The sequence below is a fragment of the Oikopleura dioica genome, chromosome PAR (genome assembly GCF_907165135.1).
Source record: "Oikopleura dioica chromosome PAR, OKI2018_I68_1.0, whole genome shotgun sequence".
Classification (NCBI taxonomy): Eukaryota; Metazoa; Chordata; class Appendicularia; order Copelata; family Oikopleuridae; genus Oikopleura; species Oikopleura dioica.
In genome coordinates this window covers 2949700-2968427 of record NC_137293.1, presented here as the reverse complement: position 1 = coordinate 2968427, position 18728 = coordinate 2949700, and the positions used below count along the sequence as shown (strand labels likewise).

At 38.5% G+C, this 18728-nt stretch overlaps 1 protein-coding gene across 7 annotated transcripts in view; it reads left to right on the top strand.

The window, feature by feature from the left end:
- The window catches only part of LOC145703537 (hormonally up-regulated neu tumor-associated kinase-like), a 32438-nt gene extending 16866 nt beyond the window's left edge, over positions 1-15572 (top strand). For 2 of the 7 annotated variants that reach the window (XM_081780903.1, XM_081780904.1), the window contains exons 4-12: positions 1513-1791; positions 9284-9351; positions 10226-10315; positions 12252-12381; positions 12834-12967; positions 13481-13716; positions 13846-14079; positions 14162-15008; positions 15067-15572. In XM_081780903.1, coding sequence (XP_081637029.1) covers positions 9301-9351; positions 10226-10315; positions 12252-12381; positions 12834-12967; positions 13481-13716; positions 13846-14079; positions 14162-15008; positions 15067-15174 — 1830 coding nt within the window. In that variant the 5' untranslated portion in view covers positions 1513-1791; positions 9284-9300 and the 3' untranslated portion in view covers positions 15175-15572. Of the gene's footprint in view, positions 1-1512; positions 1800-6313; positions 6432-7480; positions 7596-9283; positions 9356-10225; positions 10316-12251; positions 12382-12833; positions 12968-13480; positions 13717-13845; positions 14080-14161; positions 15009-15066 lie in introns of those variants that run through there. The other 5 variants (XM_081780905.1, XM_081780906.1, XM_081780901.1 and 2 more) reach the window with 5 other exon arrangements.
- Positions 15573-18728: the final 3156 nt, after the last annotated feature.

Below are 18728 nucleotides of genomic sequence, written 5' to 3'. Positions count from 1 at the left end.
AGTCTCTTAAAAGAAATTTTAACCCATTGTCGGATATTGGCTTTTTGAGTCAAATTTTTAAGTAAATTCATTTTTATAGTAATTGAAGAAGTAAATTGCTTCAAATTTATCGTTTTGATAATGAGATATCCAGAAAATTCTGAAAATTGACACAGAAAAGGCCCAAATCCGCAAACGGGTTAAATTTATAATTAATTTTTGAGGCGAAATAAATATTTTCTCTCTACATCAACTCCCTCAAAATCTCTCAAATTTGTACCCGAAAATCGAAAAGAATAAAAGACCTGTATTTATGACCAAATCTTTGGTCTATTCGCGCGAATCGGTTAACGCAAATTTCTTCTCTTTTCACGAGCTTATTTTGTTACCTAAAATTCTTGTCGGTTCAAGATCCATTAGCGCTTCTCCTTCTCTTTTTATTTCTACATTCTACTTTGAAGAGTAGAAATCTGAAAATTTCTCAGCGGAAGAAGAAGAAAAAACTACTCAAGGGCGAGTCAGTTTTGAAAAAAGCACAAATTACGCGCAATTAGCTGAAAAATGAGGAGATTCGTGGGAGCGCGCCGAAGATGATTTTTCATCTGATCGATATTTGTTACGTATTTGAGTTTGATACTGTATGAATCATGAATTGATACTGGAAGCGCTGGTTTGGGAACAAAGCTCGATTATCGCTTGATTTTTATGTTATAGTTCAATTTTTCGATATTTTTTGATGAAAATTAAAAACAGACGGCTTTAAATTCATGTGAAAATTCTGTAAATTGTCTTGTGACACCCTTATTTTCATGTTTATTATAATTAAACATTTGTCTATTTTTTTCGTTAAGAAGATTACAAGTTGTAACCTTTTTGCCTTTCTATTGAGAATTAAGGGCGTCACGAGCGATTAAAAATAAATGATAACATGATGAAAATTTCGAGGTTATCGAAAATCAGCAACCTCATAATTATTATGGGTAGATGGATTTCCACTAAGTAGCGCCATTTAATGGAGGGCGATTACCGAATCGTGCCCGCAGGATCACTAGAATGTGGTTTCAGCACTCCCGTGGTTAAGTAATAAATTCCCAAGCCCGATCGATTCCCACGTTGCTTCTTGTTTTTACTGATAGCCGTAAAATAAATGTGATAATAATTTTTACAAAAACAGCAAAAAAGATGTTCCTATTTTTTTATTTTCTCTATAAAAATTTTCAATAAGTCGAGTCTCTTTTTTTTACTTTTTCGCTCATGAATCCCAAAATATCTCGCCAAAGACCCTTGATTTTGAAACAAGGAAGACGGAAATTCTGAAAATCTCAAAACAGTCGAGTCTCCGAAACACGATTTTTAGAAATCAAAAATTTCGCGATTTGATTATCAAAAATCCGGCCCGCTATTTGTCCATCGCATGCTCAAAATCCTCTTTTTCCGGAAGTTTCTCATTTTTCCACCTCCGTTTTTATGACTTTTTTTTTCCCGTTTTACGAATTTGAATCCGTCCGACGCGTATTTATGATATACTTCTAGGTCTTCACCTGCTGACTGTACCCAACACGCGTTAATGGAACGTGCAGCTTCATCCTCCTCCTCCTGATCACGTGGTGATTTTGCTCCTTCTTCTTGCTGGATCGGCATCGCATTTTATAGCTTGGCTTGCTTTTTATAGATTTTTATTTTAAAACTTTTAGGCGGGATACCAAGGTATTCCCGACCAGGGTATATTTCAGATTCCAGTTGCTGCTCCTGAGTTTCTCCTCTGCTGATAAGGACGGATCTCCTGCCGAGTTTGTGCGAGACGATTTACAGGTAAAAAGGTGAACAGTTATGATTTTTTATACAGGGATGAGAACAAGAATAAGCATTTTTAGGCGGAATTTTGAGTCCTTTTTTATTGAAAAATTATATTTGTTGCTTATTTTTAGGGTTTACGAGCCATTTGATGTTTATTTCTTTTGAAAAATTAAGGGGTTCAATAAGTAAAAAGGGATTTAAGATTGATTTAAAATTGAAGTTTAGTTATAAAAAGTGAAAGAGTTGAAATAGAAGCTTAGTTTTTGACAGAAATTTGGGATTATTCTTCAGCCAGAATTCTTTCAGTAACTCGAGAAATTAGGGAGTAAAGATACTATTTTTCCGACTTCAAGCGGATTTAGAAAACGTGGCTTTTAATTTTCGTGCACATTTTTCCCCACTAATCCTTCAAAAAAAGAGTAATCCGTTTTTCTTCTATGATTTAAAAGCTGTCAGCTCAATCAGCAAAATATCTCGCGCAACAGAAATCCAATCATGTCGCGATAACAAAAACTCCCTTCGCTGATGGATTAAAAAAAAAACTGTTGAGCTCTATTCAACCTTTTTTTAAACCATTTTTAAAGGCTCGTTTGCTTCTTGAAATCTTTAGAAACGCGAGCCGAGATTTTTCGGCACGCGGATAATGCCTTTTTGATGAGCTGCTTGTGTGTTATTACAGATGCGGTGTATGTTATTCGCCAGTTCACGAGAAAACGAGCTGCATGGAATTATATAATAGCGTACTTTTTCGCTTTTAACTCCTGATCACCTAATGACCCCTTTTTTGGTACTTTCCTGACTCAGAAACGCGCCGTTTCTTTCGCCTAACTTAAGGGCGTCCCATCCGTAATTGAGATTGAAGTTTTCTTCCTAAGTATTATTCGTGTTCGCCTTCTTACAGGAGATTTCTACTGACAAAAGTCTCCACGTCTTCAAACGGCTATTTGTCAAAATATGCTGCTTTCTTCAGAGCCAGCCGTAGTCTTCTTATCACCCAGCTGCTTTTCGCGCCGTGATAAAAACAAGAACCCGTTTTACTTACGACTTTTGCGCGGTGAAATCGCGTGAAACAACACTTTTTGCACCACAATTCCGCTATCAGTTCTAAACACAGCGGGGGCTCGTTGGTTTCCGGATTTGTTGAAAGCGAAAAAACGCGGCGGGTGATGTCATCCTTTTTGACTGATAAAGAAATGTCAGGAAAAGAGAATTTTCGATTGGATAAAGCCACAAATCGCCTTTTCAAGAGGTAAAACCAATCAAGCTCTTTGATTGGTCGAAAATGATGATGGCGCTGTTCTGTCTTTTCTTGCAGCAGATTGGCTGCGAGCTATTTTTCTGTTCTTTCTCGATCATAATTTAAAACGCACCCTGATTCGCTGAAAAAGAAAGATGGCGCTATTTCTCTACTTTCCTTATCTGATTGGACGGTAGTGAGGGCACCTCTTTCTAATAACATTACAAGACTATAATTTAAAATTTCACGATGCCGATAATTTTTTATCAATATTGCGGCGAAGCAATATTTGTTATCATCACGAGGGAGGTACTAATTTTCGAGCGGAAAATAAGTATCCTCGTCCGCGGATGATCTCACTTGTGGTCGACTTCAGGATGTCCAAAAGTCTTCTTCTCGCTCCCCTTCCCTTTTTCAAATTCAGGAAAATGACCCCAGAAAGCCAGATAGAGATACGGAAGATTACACGTAATTCCTCGTAATTCCATGTTTTCCCGGAGGATAGCGATAAATGGATTGTCTATCATATTTCCAAGAGCTCCCGATTTGAAATTCCTATCATCACAATGTAAGTTCCGGTCTTAGCGGAACAAATACAGAAATCGCTTACTGTCACAAAAGTTGACTGTATCGGGGACTGTATGAACTACCAACTGTAAATGATAGTTTTATTTCGACACTTTTGAATTGGCCGCGAAATTCAATGAAACGAAAAGAAAGAAATGAACAACAGTTCAATACTTGGCTATTTGACTGTCAAATACAGTCAGAAGTGACTGTAGCGAAAAATTGGCATGAACTTCAGGTCATCGACAGTAACTGTATCCAAGAATAACTGAAAAAAAACAACAAATTTTGCGTTCCTTCTTAGTTGAAATAAGGGGAGTTGTCAGGAACCGACAAAAGAATTCGTCAAAGAAAAATTAAAAATTGATACTTTCAACTTCTCATAAAATTTCTTACACTTCCTGATGAATTCTTCCATCGCGGCTTTTCTTTGAAAAAATAACTTTTCATTAATTTATTAATTATGCCAGTGTTAGCATTAACATTGCCACAGAAACCTGGTAACGCGTAAGGAGCCCGGGCTATTAAAAATTCAACCCATGGACACACGAACGCACCAGTTAGTGTTGTATCCACTGAATATTTTTGTTGGCTGATTTTTCAAGAGAAAAGGAGAGATTTTTAAAATTGTGTAAGAAGAGCTGAAGCTTTTGAGAAAAATAGAACATGAAGCGAGATCAAAAGGTATCTTTTTCTACGATTTTAAGGCTCTACCAGTCGTTATTTTTAAAAGAAAATATGAAAATTTAAGGCGAGTCTATTCTTTAAAAATCTGCAAAAAGGATTTTGGAATTTGCGGCTCGAGGTCCCCTGAAATGGAAAACGCTCCAATAAGAAGTTTATTCTCAAATTAGAACTGTTTTTGTTCGACCAAAATCCCAAGAAACCGTGAGCTCGGGTAGCTTGCGCATTTGTGGCGGTCGCGGCGCACACAGTTCGGCGGTTCACAATCTTGCCTGTCCATGTCGAATGCGACGCTAGAATTCGTGTCTCAAAGGAAAATCACGATTTTCCGCCGCCTGATTAACCAGCTCATTACGCCAAAGCCACAGACACTTGGGCTCTCGCTTTCATTTAGAAACGGAGCTCAATTGAATTTCGATTTTGGTATAGGTGCTAGAAAATGACGCCTTTTAGAAACAATTCTTCGAGTCGACATTTTTTATATTCTTCAAAATTTCGTTATCAGCAAAAATCCCAGCTCAGATGCAAAGTACCCCGCTAAGCTGTATTCACCAATCTCTCTTATCACACACTGCCCTTATCACCAAGCCGCCACAGCTTTAGAAGCAATTCTAAAACCGTGGGGTTCAGAAACACGATCCAGAAAATCCTCCATCTCCAAAATATCTGTTTAGCAAATCTGACCAAGGTGAAAACAAGCGGTCTCTCCTTAGAGGTGCTGCAGTCGAGTTGGGGGATAATCGCCGGATTTGGTGGATCAAGATAAACTTGACATTTCGTTCTTGAGTCGAGAGGGATCATTATCTTGATAACTGTTTAGCCTTCCGTGGTTCCTTACGGTTGAGTGTAGGGGAACAAGAGAAGTAGTAGATAAATTTTGGATCCTCTTTAACCTAAAAATATCGACTGGTGTACCCTAAAATCTTCCTCAGGGGGTCAAAAAGCCGCTTGCGGTTTCGAGTGATATTGAGGTTAAAGCCGCGCTTCGGGTTTGGAGCGAAAATTTTCTAGCATCTGATTGGCTAAAAATCAACTTAGCCCTTTTCCCAAATCGCCCACCCTAGTCAATTTTCTGTTGAAATACATTTATTGCTTCTGTCATCATAATTTCATAACCTCCATATTTTCTCAGCCGCGCTCCTTATGACAGTATAAAATCATCGCCCCATTCCCACGAGGACCGCTCCAAATCTACTGTACCTCGAAAATACTAGAGAAAAAGCGGGTTAAAGGTACACCCTTAATTCATGTCCCGACTCGTGTAATACACATATGCTCACATTAAATTTAAATCGCTCAAAAATAAACCTGAAGCTCCATGAAATTTAAAATAGGGACACTTGTTAAAACAATTGTTCGAATCGTGTTGTTCTATTTAAAATTTAGAACTCAGAACTATCGAGTAACAATAAACGAAAAACCCGAGGAGCGCTGTTTTTAACAGTAGGCGACGGGGATTTGGTCAATTTTGTTGCCAACATGTGCAGAGGGGGTTAGCAGATTACACGGAACATTTGGTTTTTGTTTAGACAACTATTTTTGCTGCTGTACTTGTTGTTGAGTAAAGCACTGATAAGAGAATAAGTGGCGGGAAATACAAGTGGGAGGCCCTTAAGAGAGTCAAGGTCGATTTCCTTGGATGGAAGGATTTGTCGATAATCTATTGTATACATAAATAAGTCATGTTTTAAAACGATTTTGGAGCTTGAATATCGAAGGTACGCCTTTAAGAATCGCATGCTTTTTGGCCTTAAGGAAGGTTATAACCTTAAGCCAACCTTTCTTCGGAAAAAGGATGTCTGAAGTTATCGTTCGATCTTTTTTCGCAATATTGAATTCATTTTTTACTTCTTTAGAATTCCACTCGCCCGGGGCGGTGCGAGTATTTGGCAAGTCTTAGTTCTCTTGTTTCCAAATTCTAATTGTATCAAAACGCGAGTTGATTTAGTTGAATACTTTTTTTTCTTTCTCTCAAATTCGCACGTCACCACACCCCGGGAGCACTTTCGAGAGATTCGGAACATATTTGAATTCTAGACTGTTCCGCGAGTTTTGAAACATTTGGGCACACGCTTCTTTTTGACTTTGACTTTGGCTTTTTTTTATGGATAAAGCTTCTTTGAGACGGAAAAAAGGATGCTCGAAGAGACGAAAAACTGGGCCACAAGTAAGAGCTAAAGTTTAAAATTGATTTATCGTCTGGTACACCCTTAAAGAATGCATCAAATTCTATATTTTTTATAGAGTGAGCTTCAGTCTATAGAATGAGATATAATTTTCGATGACTCATCATGAAAATTCACGATTTAAAAGACCTTCAATTTCTTGCTGACCCTAAATCTCATAAAATACTTGACTCAAATCCTCGAGCCATTCAATCATCATCCTTATCATCTACTGTCAGATCCAACAGTATCAAACCAACATTAAAAAAGTGCACCTGCCAGATCGTGACACCCCCTGTCCTACGACAGGAAATGAACTCTCGCGCATATACTTTTTATTTGTTTTGATAACACATGAAAAAACCGCACAGTAAATCTTCTCGAGCTACTGTAGCTTGACTTTGTTATTCGGAGCGGTGTAATTTTTATGGCGATTTATTGCGCTGGTATTTGCGCTACTGAAGGACCGTAAAAATCGGCCTGAGGAGAATATTTGAATTGCTAAATTTTTCATGCAAAGTTTGAACTTTTCGCAACGTGTGATAAGAATGAAGATGACTGTATAACTTGTGTATACATGGAAGGATAGTCCTATCGCGGGGTTCTAATTATCAGCGAGTCATGTGCTTTTGCGTCAAATAAACCCCGCTGTGAGTAGCATTATCTCTAGAATTTTGATTTTAAGGGTATCTGCCCTAAAAAAGAAGGTCTTTGTGTTGATCAAGCTTCAATTTAAGGGTGTATACTCGATTCGGACCAGTCATTTCCAAATTTCTTAAGGGTATGCCTTCGATAGAGATCAGAAAATTGCAAGAACTGCGATTTCATCAAAAGAATTCGGAATTTTCTTGCATAAAATCTTTTCTGATCGCAAATTTGAAAAGCTCATTCAACAAGTTTATCCAGAACGAGTTCAAATATTACCGCTCAAAATCACAGCTTCGCCCTTTCGGGCATCAGGGGGGCTTATCGTTTATTTATCGAGTCCGTTTTCTAAGTGTTTCTGTCAAGTGACTTGCGTTTTCTATTTGAGCCCTGTCCCGGAGCTGGTGAACATCAGAGAATTGTGGATTTTTACGCGATTTCGAAGCTTTGAGAAGCTCAAATTGACGTAGAGAAAAAATGGCTCGAGATTTCGACACAACATTTTAGGCTCCAAATTAAGGGTATACCATTGATAAATAGTAAAGTGACGCACTTGTTGATTTTTTCAGTTCTAAGCTCGAACCCTTATTTTGGCCTCTGGAGAAATTTTCAGTTTCGAGGAACACTTCCATTAGACCAATCAAAAAACAGACAGTACTGACAGTAGAAAAAATGTGGTTAATTCCGTGGCAAAATCCGTAAAACCCCGCGGCTTAAAGCATATTTGCCGAGGAGAAATTTTTATGTCCAAAGTGTTAATATTTTCATTGCTGTAGAAAATTTTACACGCGCCATTCCATTACAGTCCTCGTTTAACACCATCTTCAACAATCTTTTTCCGAAAGAGAGAAAATTTTCTGAAAATCGAGATTCTTGCCTAAAATTTTTGAGCTTTTCAGGTACTTTTTCGGTTATAGCGGGTTTCTTAAGGGTGTCACAAAGATATGGTTTTTATCTTTTCATGCTGTTCCAGTCGCCGTATTTGGCAATGTGAATTCAGTGGTTACAGTTAGGTCTAGTGCCCTTTACAGACAAAACATTGTAAAGAGAGTAGGTCTAGGCGCAAAAATGATCCATTTTTTATTAAAGCTCAGTATGCTCATTAACTCTCTTTCTCTCCTTCTCTATTCTCGGCGACAGGAGTCAATTACTAGCAGTCAAATCATCGCATCCTCGGATGTCTTCGGCACTTGATTTTACTCTGAGTTACAGTGATTATGCCTGCGAGCTGCTCTTTCTTATCGGAGGTAGAGACTGAAAGAGAAAAGGAAGAGTATTTGGAATTGATTGTTTTTTCAAGAGTAACGAGCGAGGTCTAAGCTAATAGTCAAAATCTGAATTTTTTATGGAAAATCCGACTCCGAAATGGATTTAAGGGCGTACCTTTTAAAATGAACTTTTAGTAAAATGAATTAAAATCAATTAAAAACCATAAATCAACCATTTATTGAATTAGAAATTAAGGAGGTTCCCCTCTTCAGCTCAAATTTGGAGCAAGAAAAGTCATTAAATCGCGCTTTTGAAAAAATCGTGTTCTTGAGGACCTCCTTACGCTGCGATTTCTAATGACGAGTTTTCGAAATCGCCTCCTTTTGAGGTTTTCGAGATCAGAGCGCGAGAAGGTGAATCGGCGATGTCTGGACACTTCCGATTCTCGAGGGGTTGAAACGTCCGAACTATTTGCTCGAGTGAGATGAGCACTCTTTTTCCCAAACGTGAGAGCGGGTTAAAACGAATGTCAGCGAGGAATAATATTCGATGACTCGATAGATCTTTTGCTTATGAAATTTTGGCTGAAACTCAGGCGCTTAGATTTTGATAAGCTGATAGCCAAAAAGCTAGAATCTGATTGGTTGAATTTTCATTTCCACGAAAAACGACATTTTAGGAAAAATAACTTCAAAAAGACGAACAATTCAAGATCAAAAATTTTTCACCAAATTATTCCCCTCACATGACTCCCGATATTCTAGCCATTTTTATCATTTTTGAGTCGAAAATCGAAATTTGCTTATCTTGTTCCTCTTCGAAAAATCTGGCTGATTGCGTCCTCTAAGCTCATTTTCACGAGCTCATTAACTCCGTCATTATTCATTTTATCAGATCAGCCGCATATGTTTTCTCATCCCTTCTTTTTCACGTTCCATCAATTGACACGTGACCATTTTTTATTTTCTAAATTGAAAAATTTCTTAATTTTTTTATTCAGAAAATAACATCACAGAAATGCTCCTGGAAAACGTCAAAACCTCCCAGCTGGATTTTCCGCACTACAAGGATCGTATTCAACTCTCTTGACTTTTCTTTTGAGAACGAGTTATTACAGAACACGTGAGCCGTCAAAATTCGTATGTAAACGCGGCGCATAATGCGTGAAAAATTTACGATAAACTGACACGTTGGTTTTATGCTAACAAGTGACGAACTTTGAAACAAGGTTTTTTTAACCCATTGACACATCAGTGCCCAAAATTGAAAAAAAAACGGGAAAGCCGCTTGCGGCTTTTGAGCGGTTATTTTAAGAGATGAATTTTCATAAATTTTCTTTTTGTTCAAAAGCCGAAAGCGGCTTTTCTTGGGAAAAATAAAATTAATGAAAATGATTATTTAACCCATCGACGGATAAGTGGCAAAAAAGATCACCATCTTGATAATTACTTGACTATTAAGTTTTTATGCTCTATTTTTTGAGTCAAAAACCGCTTGAAGCTTTTATTTACTGATATTCTTTCAAATGATCCCGAAATTTCGTCCTTCATGTGTCAAGGGGTTAAAAAATTCTTTGGCAAATATTTCCTGTCATCTTGTTCTGAAATGTCTTTATTTTCTGAGCCCTAAGGATGTCCACTACTCAAATATTCCCTTGTCAAAATTTTTTCTTTTCACAGGTCGTAAAAATGCAAGTTCGGTGGAAAATTTTCGCGCTTCGCGAATTGCGGTTCTGTTTAAGCTCGCCCCAAGACAAACACTTGGAAATACACCATCTATCCATTTTTCGATTTTGTCTTTCGAATTTCTTATTGACATGTGACAGAATTGACTTCTCGCCTTGGTACTCAAATAATTCCAATTTTCGACCATTTCCGAATTAGAGAATTGAGACAAAAGAGTTTCAAAATTGAGATTTGACAATTGTTAAATGCGAATACAGAGAGTAGGAGACTACCTCCTGGGAGAAAAACTTGGAGAAGGCAGCTTTGCGAAAGTGAGGGTTGGACTACATGTGCTTTCTGGAGAAAAGGTAAAGTTTTATCTTATATTCTAGTGCACGAATGCGAAAAGTCGAAATTGACAATCGGCCTTGGAAATCTCCAAAAGTTTATATTGTTTCAAAAGAAAGTTAAATTTATGGTTTTTATTTGCTATTTTTAACCCAAGTTAAAAAAAAAAACGCGATTTTGAAGGTGTTAGAGTCGAGAAAAATGGCACGAACTAAAATAGGGAAGTAATAAGCTAGGAAGTGACAAAAAAGGAAGTGCATTTTCTGAAGACCAATAAGATCTCTGCATTTGGCCTACCGGCCAATCAAAACCCATTTCAAAAAAATCACTTCCTTTTTTGTCACTTCCTAGCTTATTACTTCCTTATTTTGGTTCGGCCCAGAAAAATCCCCAAAAATTGAAGCCACAAAATCGTTTTTTGACCCGTTCAATCCATTTCCGTGGTCTCAATCATGAAAAGCCGATTTTTAATTTTTCGAAAATTGTTGACGGGGGGTCCTTTAATGTTTCTTACTGAAGAAAATGTTTTGTAATCAAATTCGACCTTGTCAAAGTGACTCTGAATTACGTGTATTGCTTTTCATTTATCCTCCCGTTGCCTTTTTCTGGCAAAATCATAACCACACAGTGCCGAATTAACCCATCAGAATTTGACGTGAAGCTATCGCGAATAAAACTGGCACCTTCGTCTTAGCTTTGTTTCTTGCTTTCTCCAAAGCGTTGTCTAAAAGGCAGTGTTTTTTCCACTTGCACTAGTGCAATCTACAGTCGAGTAAGTCAAGTTGACGCCCTTTCGGAGCTCTCAGCAGCTGATACAAACTCGACTGGTCAAATACAGAAGCAGGCGGATATAGCGCACTTAACCCTCTTCCGCAGCGTGCGCGATAACGCCCAGCAGCGGCCATTCTTCGCGGTAATAATTTATTGACTCGCAAAAGCCAAAAGCTGGACATTGTTACCAAAGAGATAACCTAGTAGAAATAACCTGAATATTTTTAATCATTGGTCAGAGTGGAGATTTTCTTCTTGAATTCTTGTGACCAAAATAATTAAGGGTGTCACCTTGAAATCAAGGAAGAAAGAAACTTTCAAATTTCCCTTTCTTTTTTTTCGGAAAAATTTATAACCGCTTTTTACTGTCATGAGCATACTGTCAGTCCGTCCGATAATGAGTAAATAACGATAGCCTGAATAATTAATGATAGGACTTTTCTTCTGGCGGCTGCGTTTTTTGCCCAATTCTGACATTTATGGACGCAATTAACAATTTCGCCATTCTGATTTCAGAAAATATTTGGCCGGAAATGGCCAAATTGAAACACCTGCAATTTGACGCGGCGAAATTGTTCTTTAGGGGCAGATGCTCAAATATGCCAGTTTTTTGTCACGTTTCATACTTGTCCTCCTTTTCACGAAAAAATACAGTAGAAAGATACATGTTTGCGTAGGAATTTCTTTTTGAAAAAAAGCCCCTTACTTTTCAAATTTGCCTTCGTGGACATATCTTGCTCCGCTCTGTCATCCCCTTAATCCGCGGTAACTGCCAGGTCTTCAAGCAGCTCGCTACGTGTATGAAATTGAGTGACATCAGATAAAGAACTTGACTCTTTCAGTCATCATTGAAAAAAATGCTTGATTCTTGACAGGAGTGCAAATTTAGACGTTCCAAATTCAAAGCGTCCGCAAAATGGGGAACTGCTCTCAATGCCAAGTTCTCACAGTTCAAATGACAGTAGAACATGAAAATTCGACAGTAGAATTACGCTTCTGTCAGATCTGACGTCGGCTTGTTTGGTTTAAATTACCATGGTTTGAAGAACGCGCGAAAATTAGACCGCCCATGTTTCTAGCGGTCGCAAAGTGAGCCTTTTTTGTTTGAACGGGACATGAGCCACGTTTTTAATTACTTTCAGCCCTTTTTAGCCATTCAAAAATTTCATTACATCCCTTTTTCAGGTCGCCGTGAAAATCATCAATAAAGAAAAAGCGCGGAAAGACCCGTATGTCTTCAAAAATCTGCGGCGCGAAGGACGCCTCCTCCAGAGGGCTCATCACAGACACGTCATTACTATCCTCGACACTTTGGGTAAGTAAATATTTTTTCTCCGGGGATGGATTCAACCCAACTCAAGGGGAGAGGTTCAATTAACAACTCTGTCGCTCAAAGTACAAGACTCGAAAATGGGCTTAGAAAACTGCTTTTTAGCAAGTTTTTTTTGTTCACTTGTCAATCGAACTTCCGCGCTAGAATAAACTTCCAAGCCCAAACAAATCTCCCCCTTGAGAGGGGCCTTTTCGATAAACACTGAGTCAATTTGGCCAAGTGCATCTATCAAACGCACGCGCTAAAGTTCCTTACCCAAAGCGATTTCGCATTTCCGGAGTTGTCAATCAGAACAGTGCAAGGAATGTCGATAAACGTCGCCGATAGAATCACCTGGGGTGGTTTTGGAATACTGTCAGGAAAAAGCTCTTGTCTCAAAAAACAGCGGCTTTTTTTGCTGCTAACTTGATTTGTCCTCATTCTTTTCCATTCAGAAACGGAGAACAACTACTATTTAATCACCGAGCTCGTCTCCGGCGGAGAAATGATCGACATGGTAGAAGGCTCCCGCGGTCTTCCCGAGCACCAAGTCCGCCGGTACATCATTCAAGTCCTCGTCGCCCTTCAGGTAAGAGAAAAAGAAGCTGTGACTCAATCCCTCTACCGGAGTCGGCGTAGAGTAATAATAACGCGAATAATAAGTACGCCGCGTCCTTGAAATTCACTAAGACACGAGCAAAGCACAACACGGTCATGTAATTTAAAGATTTTCAAGAAAAAAGAGCTGATCACGTGACATGAAACTTCTAAAAAAGCAGCAGCCGAATTAAGAATCGAGAATTTCAAAAATCATTTCGAAAAATCATTTTCAAAAAATGATTAGCGAAGCAGTTTTTGCCTTTCTGTTTCAATAGAAACGTGGGATCAGTCGAGTGTTTTCTTCTGTGATCTCAACAATGAGTGTAGTTACAGGCAGCTGCGTTCTCATGATGTTTTATTAGACAGTGTCTTTCCCTGTTTCTTTTTGAAACAGACATGGGACTTAAAAAATATAAATTTTCTCCGAAATTATTTACGCTATACTCATTTCTTGCTATTTTTACAATCAGAATTCTAGCGCTTTATGTAAATTTTCTTTCAGCATCTCCATACTCATGGCCTGGTTCACCGAGATCTCAAGGTCGAAAATCTGCTCTTGGACGAGCGTGGGAACATCAAGATCATCGACTTCGGCCTGTCGAATTTTATGCCTGGCCATGGTGAGAATCAAAACTCATCAAAAGAGGGACTTACAACACAATGTGGTTCACCTGCATATGCGGCACCGGAACTGCTGGCGAAGAAGGTCTATGGTCCAAAAGTCGACGTTTGGTCCGCGTAAGTTCACTTTTTCGAACACTTTTTTGCTTTCAAAAATCAAATTTTCCTCCCTTAAATCGGCTTGAACCGCGCTCATCCCCTTTAACCGCAAACCCTAAATTCCCTTTTCTAACTCAATAATTCTAGCGGGATCGTCGCGTACGCCCTTCTGACCGGGCGGTTGCCCTTCACCGTCGAGCCATTTAAAATCTCCTCGCTCTATAAAAAGATGGTCGCTGGTGAAATGAACCACCTGCCAACTACGATTTCGAAGAATTGCAGAGAGTTTATTTCTAAGATTCTCGCGGCTAATCCAGACAAGAGGCCTACTGTTGATGAAGCGCTCAGTCATAAATGGCTCAAAGAAGCGACTGACTACAGGTAAAGAAATAAAAAAAAAACCGAACGCGGTTTTTTCCCAAGTTTTCTTCCTTGATTTCACCTCAATATTTCTCTCTTTTAGCCAACTTGTCGCCACCAATACGAATCTCTCCGCCGAAGAAGACGAAAGAGTTCTCAACTCCGATGTGATCAAAACCCTTACTTCCTCCCTCGGCTTCAACTTTTCCGAAGTCATCACTTCCGTCCAAAAGCATCGTCCAAGCCGCGCTTTCGCCGCATATGAGCTCTTGACCCGCAAAGCAGAGCGCACCGCCACCAAGTCGAATGTTGTCTCCCTCAGAGACGTTCGGAACGAAATGGAGCGAAACAGAACGAAGCCAAAACCGAGTCAAAACGAGAGTGACTCTGGCTTTGAAAATAAATCGTCGTCGAGTGAAACTGATGTGGCGAATAAGAAACAAACGAAGAAACAGCCGAAGACGGAGATTTCGTTGGATGTGACGGATCTAGAATCGACAAATAAGAAGCAAGCGACAGAGACTTTCGTGAAACAGGCTCCTGTTAAAGCAGTTTTACCCTTAAGACCGCTGAACAGCAAGCCAATCAGATATCAGCCCGGCCCGCCCTCGCAGCGCCCTCCCCTCCCTACAGCTAATCAAAAAGCTGGCTTCCGTCTTCCAAGAATCGACGGCTCTCTGGAACGTGTGCCCAAAGCACCGACCGGTGGAAACCGACTGATAAGTAGCATCGATGTCGAGCATCGAATGTCCCACTACGACGATGTCGTCCGCCCGTCCAACCGCGTCAACGGATGCATGCCCCGCCACCATTTCGGGAGGAACCCAGTCAGAAAATCAAACACCCTCGATCGAAACTACAAAAACGCTTCTTCTCAAAATAGCAATAATCACAATAACCAGTCTACGAATAACAATGTCAAAAAGAATTTATTACAGACATACAAAAAGGTACTTACAGCCATTTCGAGTCATTTTAAACTAGAAAAAAATCCTCAACAATTTTTAGTTAAACTTCCCCTTCTCATCCGGCAATTCAACCCTTCCATCCCTTTTTGGCTCTTCCAGCAATGACCGGCGAACGCGGGTTAACCCCCTAACAGCGCCAAAGCACTAAAAATGTCTAGCGCCGGCTCCTTACTTTCAATATCCATTTGTCAATATCAAAATAACTTCAGATGCTGCTTGAACTGTACCTTCTTTTTTAATTCAATATGACACACGTGACTTAAAATAACAATTTTTTGGGTGAAAGAAGATATCAAAGGCTTTCGATATCAATTTTGATTTTTGAGTGGAAAATTTAAATTAAAAATTTTCATGAAAAATTGCTTTTGAGAAATATTTTTGAGAGGGACGATATTCAAAAAAATCTGTTTGATACAGGTTTAACAAGGTAAAAGAAAATCTTTCAAAGTTCAAATGCCCAAAATCACTAAGAATATTTCGTGTGGTAAAAGAAAAAACACTATCTGTACATACTTTAACCTGTATTATAGTATATAATAAATAATATATGCTTATTTCTCTTTTTATTCTTCCTTGATTTCAAAGTAAGATTTTATCTAAAAACAGTTCAAAAATATCCAAAAAATAGAAAGCACTCCATTTGATTGAAACATTCGTCGACTTTCTCCATTTTAGCATCTTTCAATTTTTCTTGATCGCCCGTGTTTTGTCGATCATGTATCCATGATGTCGATAATTTCATTGCAAAAATGTTCGTGAGAACAAAAGAAAAAAATATGGTTCTCATCGCGTTTCTGATTTTTTTAACAAAGGAAAATCTGATGAAGGTCTTTCTTTTTGCGGCCCTTATATTGAGATTTTGAGGCATATGTTTTTTTATTAATATAACTTTCTGATTGACGTCATAATCCGTCAGAAGTGTAATCTCTATCCACAAGTTACCTCCAAAGGGAATGCAAATTCAGAGTAATTTGTACTGAAAGGCCTAAAGATAGTGAATTATCAATAAAATGAAATATATTTATTTGCCTAGGATAAATAACAGGTCAAAGAAAATACCCAAGTGGTCCGAACTCTTTTTCGAATGACAAATGGTTGAGAAACTGCGCATCGTCAATCACATAATCTTCTCGCTGCTTGCTCCAATTTTCCCAGTAAAGATCTATCATATAGAAATCTATTAAAAGTTCTTATGAGCTTACCAGTTCGAAAAAGCTTACAGGTGAAAAAAGGAAAAAGAAATATTTTCATTGTTTCGACAGAGTGGTTTTTTGAGGATACTCTTTCTTCGCATAATTCTAAAAAGGATTTCAATTAGTGGGTATGGTCAATTTAGCAGCGGTCAAATAAGCAGATTGTGCCAAAATCATTTTACTCAAAATCATTGCGTCATTTTCTACTTTGTCACAGAGTGACCAGCAGGAAGCCGATCAATTAAGACCTTTTAGCGAAAAAAGGGGTCAATATCAGGCCTCTCTTGAACCGAAGAGCTAAATTTTTCTGATGTTGGGTTGAGTTGGAAACTTGAGCTGAAGCTTAGCAATTATAAATTAAGGATATAAGCTATGAATTTGAACTTTCGTAGCGCCTAAATGCGAAGTAGTATCATTTTCATTTCAAAAGCAATCCTACCTAAAAATGTACGGTAAACTCAAATATGGTATTTTTAAAAAAAAAATTTATTGAAAATTTTCCTTTTAGAGCGATTTCAAATCTTACTCTCTTGATTTCTCGAAATTTTTCCATTGAATTGCTAAAACTAAACCGTGTCTTTTGAGTCACGCTAACTTCCCCAAGACGCTAACTTCCCCAGACGCTGACTTCCCCAGACGCTAACTTCCCCAAGGTTGTGCAAATTAGCGTTTTGGGCAAGTTAGCGTCTTGGGCAAGTTAGCGTCTAAAGTGCGTGGGCGATCCGTGGAGCGTTGAATGGCTCTTTCAGCATGTCTTAGTCTGGTAGACAGTCAGTCCCCTCGTAGAATCTAACCTCGACCTTTCCGTGTGAAAAGCGGTCATATTTTCCATTTCTTTTGAGCAAATTTAATTTAACGTTTTGAAATAATATTTTCGTACTCCGATAGTACACTCATTTTGACAGTCGATTTCAAAATTTCTAAGCTCTTATTATTTATAATAAAATATTTTTGATTATTTCGAAGCGTTATTATTAGAACAAAAAATGCCTGAATTCTCAAACCTCTGTCTAAATAACTTAGAAATAATGGCTCCTATACTTTCTGAATACTGTATTCAGTGTTCGATATAAAAATTTCGAGAAAAAAAAATTATTTTATATAACCGGCAACTTTGACGCTTACTTGCCCAGACGCTAACTTGCACAATGTTGGGGCTTCTTAGTGTGCCTGGAAGTTCAATACATCATAAAAACTTATTCGGAGCAATTTTTGACCAATAAAAATCCAAAATTTTAGCAAAATTGGGACTTTTTCGTCATTTTTCCTCAAAAAGTCCGATTTTCAAATGCGATTTTGAGGGTGTTAGAGTCGAGATAGACTCCCAAAAATAGAATCCATTTCTGGGGTCAAAATTATGAAATTCCGAAAATAGATTTTTCGATAATTGTTGACGGGGGGTCCTTAATTCAGCTATGTCCCTGTCGCATATTGGACACACAACTGGAGGATCTCCTTCTCAAGGACTCAATTTAGACATTGTGAATGACGAGCATGGAGAACATGGCGACGACGAGATGGATGCTTTGCAAAAACTTAACCATGCGTTTTTGCAAATAGAATTTGGAGTGCTTTATGGGTATTTTCTTTGACAATAAATGATAATTACTGATTACAAAACTCTTCGTCTCATTTATTAAAATCAAATAAAATCGTCAGTGATAAAAGTATAATTATTAATTAATCAGTCCCTGCAGTTTTCGCAGAAGGAATGAAAACCGTCTCATGCTCCGAGTTCTCCATCGATGATTTGCTGAAGTTTCGAATTATCGCGTTTTCTTGATGATGATAAGAAACTGCTGCGGCTTGATATCTAAAATGACGAGAATTAGCCGTTTTTTCGAGCGCATTTTTGAAAATCTCTTCCTTGATATCATGAAAAGAGGCTCTTACCTTCTGTAGACGAAGATTGAGACGCAAATCATGATCATGAATCCAAAGCCCATAAAGATGCAGAGTCCAGTCAAGAGGTCATTTTCAGCTTCGAGGACATCGTTTCGCTCGTTCATTTCTTTCGTGAACCAGAGGGGTACTTCGTGATGATCCCATGAGACCAGTTGGCACGCTAGAAAAGAAATAGAACTCCGGAAAGAGGGGAAAACTCACTGTCTCCGGTATAACCAGTAGCGCAGTTGCACATGTACCGTCCGTGAAAAGGTCCCTCGCAAAGCCCGTTGTTTAGACATTCTCTTTCGCAGCCAGACATTTCTTTTTCTGATTCGTTTTTTTCGTTTTGGAGGAGAGCGATTCGAGCTGGTTTTTATAGAGAACGTCAGGCGCTACGTAAAAATCGACAGTACGTAATGTCATATTTGCGCAGGTCCGGCCCGTACGGTGGAATAAAGAAGGGTGACAAACAGCTTACTGATAGTGACAAGAAAGCTTCTGATCTCGCCCGAGGCGCGTGAGTAGAAACGGATTTCTTTCCATGATGATATGATTGAACTTTGAAACTCGGAAGATGATTTTCTCGTGAAGTTATTTTGGAATCATCTAACGCTTACTAATA